This window comes from Chrysochloris asiatica, unplaced genomic scaffold (genome assembly GCF_000296735.1).
Source record: "Chrysochloris asiatica unplaced genomic scaffold, ChrAsi1.0 scaffold00223, whole genome shotgun sequence".
NCBI lineage: Eukaryota > Metazoa > Chordata > Mammalia > Afrosoricida > Chrysochloridae > Chrysochloris > Chrysochloris asiatica.
Window position 1 is genome coordinate 477,532 of NW_006408741.1, and position 6,240 is coordinate 483,771.

The 6,240-nt window shown below is 54.8% G+C and overlaps 1 protein-coding gene across 2 annotated transcripts in view; it reads right to left on the reverse strand.

The window, feature by feature from the left end:
• PIK3CD (phosphatidylinositol-4,5-bisphosphate 3-kinase, catalytic subunit delta) overlaps window positions 1-6,240 on the reverse strand; it is a 35,150-nt gene that overhangs the window by 5,931 nt on the left and 22,979 nt on the right. Inside the window, exons 3-10 of one of the 2 annotated variants that reach the window (XM_006873089.1) lie at window positions 4,408-4,636; window positions 4,099-4,328; window positions 3,545-3,724; window positions 3,121-3,270; window positions 2,605-2,694; window positions 1,049-1,270; window positions 326-422; window positions 101-231 (exon numbers count right to left, since the gene is read on the reverse strand). In XM_006873089.1, coding sequence (XP_006873151.1) covers window positions 101-231; window positions 326-422; window positions 1,049-1,270; window positions 2,605-2,694; window positions 3,121-3,270; window positions 3,545-3,724; window positions 4,099-4,328; window positions 4,408-4,636 — 1,329 coding nt within the window. Of the gene's footprint in view, window positions 1-100; window positions 232-325; window positions 423-1,048; window positions 1,271-2,604; window positions 2,695-3,120; window positions 3,271-3,544; window positions 3,725-4,098; window positions 4,341-4,407; window positions 4,637-6,240 lie in introns of both variants that reach the window. The other variant, XM_006873090.1, reaches the window with a different exon arrangement.

The following is a 6,240-nucleotide window of genomic DNA, read 5'->3' on the forward strand; positions in this document are numbered from 1 at the left end:
GAGTACCAGAGACAGGGTCTAGAAAGTTCCCCTCTGAGCAAGCTAGGTCCTAATGTCTAGGGGCCCAGTCCAGCCAGGTGATTGGATGCCCTGAACTGACCTTCTCCAGGGCAGGGTAGTACACAGGGTGGGGGGCCACCTCGGGGAGGCAGATGACCAGGGCGGCGGCACTCTCTGTGTTGGGGTTACTCCGCACAGTCCCTGTAGGGTTCAGCAGCTCCCCCTTTTCATCTGAACATGGACAGATGGAGTCAGGTCTGTGGGGAATGCCACCAGCCCTGGGGCCCCCAAGCCCCTGAAACCTCTGGATCTGGCCCAGGCAGACCTGGGACAGAGGGCCACATGTAGAGACAGTGTTCCCCAGTCTTCAGCTGGTCCTTGTAGTCAAACAACATGAGGTTGGCCCAGGCGATGGGGCAGTCCTGTGGAGGACAGAGCAGGTCAGGGCCTGAGGGGACTCCATTTACACATCTGTGGAGTGGAACCAGCCACCAGGCCAAGCTTCCCTTGCCCTCACCCAGACACCCCAAGGAAGGATGGAGATGATTCAGACCCCAACTGAGGATTCCCAATCAGACCCCAGATGATGGGTGTACCCACTGTGTCCTCTTCCCTGTCAGGACCCCAGTGAGGAAGGTCAGCCAAGTCATTATACCCTCTGCTCTTAGGGACACACCCCCAAGCCCCCTGTTTTCTCAAAACCCCCGGAAATCAATCACTTCAGCCTCTAGAGAGCAGGCCTTGCTCAGCTCTGCCTGAGTCAGCAGAGGTGAGTGGAGTCACATCCTGGGCCTCATGATTCAGAGCTCCAACATCACTGTTCCTAGAGCTGTGACTCAGGCAACTTTGTCCTCCACCCTGACTCCACAGGACCAAGGAGTCTGCTCACAACCCAGCATCCCAAGGGCTTCCTGAGGGCAGGGTGGAGGCAGGTCAGGGAGGGGGCTCCCTGGAGCCCCGCTCCCAGACTGGGTGCAGGATGAGGAGAGGCCTAGCTGCAGGGGTAAGACTGGGTACAGCAGGGGGCGCCCTGCCTTTCCCGACCCACCGCCTTCTTGGACTTCTTCTTGGTGGAGCGAGCCTTCCTGGCTTTCTCAATCACGGCATAAAGTGCGAGGCAGAGCCGGGCCATGCGGGGCAGGTCACAGATGTTGATGTCGAACTCCAGACGCTGGTTCCACACGGGCCCCGAACACACGCTCACCTCTGAGCTGGACACCATCTTGCACAGCATCTCATTGCCATGGAAAAGCCCCGCCTGTACCACCAGCTGAGAGAGGTGGCGGGATATGGTTGAGCAGAAGCAGGGTGAGAGGGCAAGCCAGACTCAGCCAGCAGGCTACCAGGACTGAGGTCTTCCCAGCCCTAAAGCCTAAATCTCCTCCTCCTCCTCATGGTTACTTGCCATGGAGTCAATTCTGACTCCTGCTGACCCCATATGTGCAGAGCAGAACTGTGTTTCCTAGGGCTTTCTACAGCTGTGACCCCTCAGAAGCAGACTGCTAGGTCTATCTTCCATGGCATCCCTAGGTGAGCTGCCGAGTGCTTAAGCCATTGCACCACCAGGGCTCCTTTTCTTCTCCTTGAATAGCCTCACTTAAGTTCCATAGGAACAAGGTGGTATGGCAGAGGGAGGGTCCGGCTGCCTGGGTAGGACAGGATCCTGTAGCTAGCGGGTGGGGAGAAGGGCGCCTGGTATTAGCTCCCTTGCTGGCTCTGTGGAACTCCAGGTCAGGTCCCTTCCCTGCTCTGAGCCTCAGTGTCCCCACGTAGACTCAGGAGATACCACATTTTGGGGATTCCTTCACTTCTTGGGGTCTCACAAGCCTCTGTGAACTGGGAAGGCTCCACTCCACATCTCCCACCCTCATCACTCTTTCTGAAGCTCGGCGCCTGCCAGCCCATCTAACCTAGTCTACCATAATCCTAGTGGGGGAGCTCAGACCTGCCTGCTGGTAAAAGTGTCCTACCAAAAAGTACCCACAGGCATGAGAGTCAACCTTGCTGAATCACAGGGCAGTTCTAAGGACAGAAAGGTTTGGGAGTGTCACGGTGTTTGGAAGCCGTTTGGAAGCGAGGACAGTGCAGTCTCCATATTGTCACTGCAGCAGTGGTGAGCCTAGACTCTATCACTAGCCCCCAGGGTGAGACAGGGATGGCTGCACCTGCCTGCAACTCCACCTTCAGGGCCCCTGGGAACACCCAGACTCCGCCCAGCTGGAGGCAACCTTCTTCTGTGCCTGCAGCTGCTCCCCCCTCAACACCCCCCCCCCCAACAGTACCACCATCACTCTGTGGTTCCTGCTTCTTAGGGCTGGGCCTGATTCCCACCACCTCCACTAAGCTCAATACCCAGAATCCGGCTGGGTCTAAGTTTCTGCGAATTGATCTCTTAGGCTGGCCAGCCTGGCTCCCCCACTCCACCCCCAGCTTCCTGTTTTGAAGCAGCTTTCAAACAACTCTGGGAAGGGAAGCTGGGTAATGTGGTCAGGAGGCTTTCGTGTGACCCCCCCCCCCCCCCCTTCTTCCTCTGCTGTCCCTCCAGCCACAGCCACCTGTGTGTGCAAACGCCCCTAGCTCTCCACCTGCCCCTGGAGTCCCTACCTTCATGCGTTCATCAGCATTCACTTTGCTGCCCTGGATCAGCTCAATGCAAAATGGCTGTTCCAGGAACCACAGGGACAAAGAGGAAGGCTGGGTGAGAAAGAAGCAGGACTGTGATGGTGCAGGCCATGGGCCACGTAGAACCAGAACTCTCTCACTGGGCACACTGCTCTGAACACTGTTTGGGGGTGGTGTACGGGTGTTGCAGGTTTGTGGCAAAACTCAGACACCGTCCTTTCCCAGAAAACGCGCTGTGTAGATGCCCCAGCGCCACTGCCTGAGCTCTACTGAAAGTATGGGATGCTGGCATCCGTGGGGCTGGGCAGCAGGTCAGCCAGCCCCGGCCCCATGAGCCTCTCAGGCTCAAAACCCCAACTCTCCACCTGGAGCAGCCATGGGACATGAGGCTGCAGGTCCTGGACCTATGGCTGACCCAGGATCTTCCCAACAGGCTTTGGGGTTGAGCACATGGTGAGCAGAGGGATGGGGGAGAGGTTGCGCAGGCTGCTAGCTCACCTTCTTGACAGGGATAGGGGGTGGTTTGCTGCGGGGCTTCTGGACCTGGGACGTGGGGTTGCTCTGCTCATCTCGCATGGCCAAGATGGAGGAGGAGTGCACCATGGTCAGGTGGGGGGTCAGCCCACTGTGCAGGCAGCTGCAGACATACTGAGAGGAACACAATTTGAGCTGATGATGGACAGCTTCCTCCTCACCCACCCCAGGGCCTCCGGGGTGCTCCCACCCCATCACCTCTTCAGGATGGCGTCTCTCCTTGTGTTTACAGAGAGGATCAGCCCAGTGAGGGATGCTTTGGCCATAACCCCCAAAGCCCTGGCTCATCAGGCTTAAGAAGGACCTAAGGACCAGCTCTCGTCATCCCCTGACCCCCGAGGTCCAGTGCAGGGCCGTGGGGAACAAGGCTCGGGCCCCCGGGCCTCACCTGGAACTGACAGAGAGGGTAGCTGCCATAGAGGTACTCTTGCTTCCCGTTCACCTGCAGCGTGTAGTCCTCCGGCCGCTCCACCAGTGGCTGCCGGAACACTGTGGCCTTCTTCCGGAGGGCACAGGCCATCAGCGCCAGGGGCATGTCCTTGGTGGACACCTGGAAGGTGAAGCTCTCCTGGGGGGAGAAGGGTGGGTCAGCCTTCTGTCCCATGGCAGACTGGGGCCCAGGGGACCCTGGTGTCTGTAGTAGGCAGCTCCATTCCCCACAGATGAGCTCCCTGAGGGTCTTAGTGACCACTGGTGAGGACATCAGACTAACACTCAGGCAGTTTTGGTTGAATGAATGAATAAACGAGTGGCCTACTACCACTGACCACTCTGTTTTACTGGGACCAGTGAGGCCTGGTCTAACTGGCCTGGTGAAACATCTAGTGGAGCCCTCGTGTGCAGGGATGTTCCTAGAGGGAGGTGGGTTTGGGGGGCCATGGGGAAACATCCCTCAGCAGAAACTACAGCAATGTCTAGGTGAGGGGAAGGAACAGGGCTCACCTCGCTGCCCTCGAACTTGACATTGACCAGGAGGACCCGGTTGGGGATGCGCAGGGTGCCAGCGCCCCAGCCCCTCGCTGCAGGCTCCAGTTGCAGGGGGAAGCTGTACTGCAGCCAAGCCTCCCAGCCCAGCTGCTGGCGGCGCAATGCAGCCTCCTCACAGAACTGGCGCATCTTGGTGCGGAAGTCGTTCACCTCTGGGTCTCTCAAGGAGTCGAACTCATGGAGTCCTGAGAGGCAGGAAGAGGTAGGGTCAGCTTGGGGCACTGGCAGACGGTACCCTGTGGCGGGACCTACCGGCAGGGGTACCTTTGCCGATGAGGAGGCTGATCTGTGAGTTGATGAGCTTCTTCACACGGTCGCCCTCTCGGGCCACGAGGCGCAGAACGGGCAGAAAGGGCTGGATGTCGCATAGTCGACGCTGCTCATCCTCTAGCTCCTGCTGCTCTGCTGTCTGGTTGACACAGGTGAACACATAGGCCTCGGGGTCACTGAGCATGTGGAAGAAGGGCTCATACTGGGCACGGTGCCACAGTACCTAGGAGAGACAAGACACAGGGGGAGTGTAGGTGTGGGGGAGGCCTGGCCAAGACAAGACTTCAAAGGCGAGACTAGCACCTTCTCCAAGCCCTTGATTCCTTGTGACTGGTCTTCTCACTGGGGCCTGGGGCTGAGCAGTAGGGCATGAGGGCCAACTTGAAGTTACTTAGGGAGACAGCAGCAAGGACACGACCTTCAGGCATCCCTGACCCCTCTCGTCACCTCATGGTTTTAGAGTTCCACACTCTGGCAATTCTATAAACTTGTTTTGAGTTTTAAATGTTGACAACTAAATCCGAAAAGGAGTCCCTGGGAGGTGCAAAGGGTTGATGCACTTTGTGGCTAATCAAAAGGTTGGCGGTTCAAGCCTACCTGGAAATGCCTTGAAAGAAGAGTCTGGCAATCTACTTTAGAAAAATCAGCCACTGTAGACCCTGTAGAACAGTTTTACTTTGACAAATGTGGGGTCACCATGTGTTAGATTTGACTCGATGGCAAAATCTTGTTTTGTTTTTAAAGTCAGAAAAGCTTAACACACAAAGTGAACCAGATAAAACACATTATAAACAGTCGTTCAAGGAGCCCTGGTGACACTGTGGGCTGAGCATTGGGCTGCTAACCAACCACAAGGCTGGTGGTTCAAACTTAGCAGCCACTCCTTGGGAGAAAGATAAGATTGTCTGCTCCCATAATGATCTACAGTCTAAGAACCCCTGAGGAGCAGTTCTACTTTGTCCTGTGGGGTCACAATGAGTTGGAATCAATCACTAGTCGGTGGGTATACACTCTTCAGTCCCAGAATGTGCTCCCAACATGAGGATTCCCCAGGAACACTCCAAGTTAAACTGGTCCAAAGGTCAAGCTTGAGTACAAAGGTGTTCACCACAGAGTATAGGAGAAGACAGAGAAAGAGGAGCTAGCTCAATGTTGCTGCTATAGAGAGCCACTAATTAAGGTCCATCAACACAACCAGATAGACACACCATGGACCAGACTCCGGGATTCTAGTACACGCAGGCATGGAGGGGTCTGAGACACATTGCTAAACTGAAAATAATCCCAGGTTGTAGAACAGCAAACCCACTTTCACAGCAATAAACCAGGGGTCAGTCAACTATTGTTTGTGTGCCAAATCTGTCTCACTACCTGCTTTCATAATAAAGTTTTATTGGAACACAGCTATACCCATTGGTTTACATATTGTCTATGGCTACTCTTGTTCTACAACAGCAGAGCTGAGTCATTGCTGACCCCTGGTATGTTGCTGTTATTGTCAAGTGCTGCCAAGTCAGTTTTGACTCACAGACAGTGACCCTGTATAGGGTTTACGATGAGCAGCTGGTGAGTTTGAACCGTCGACCTTCAGGTTCAAACCAACCTTATGGTCAAGTGCCTATCATACAGTGCCACATAAATACATAACAAAATTGAAGCCAATTGGTTAAATGTTTGAATGTCAATGAAATACATGCATAGCATCTGTAAGCAGAATACAATAACAATGAAGAAAGATGTCATAGTGTTAACTCAGAAAAAAAGAAAATAAAAGTTCAGAATGATCACAATTATGGAGGAAAAATAACACTCTATATAGAGTCCTAA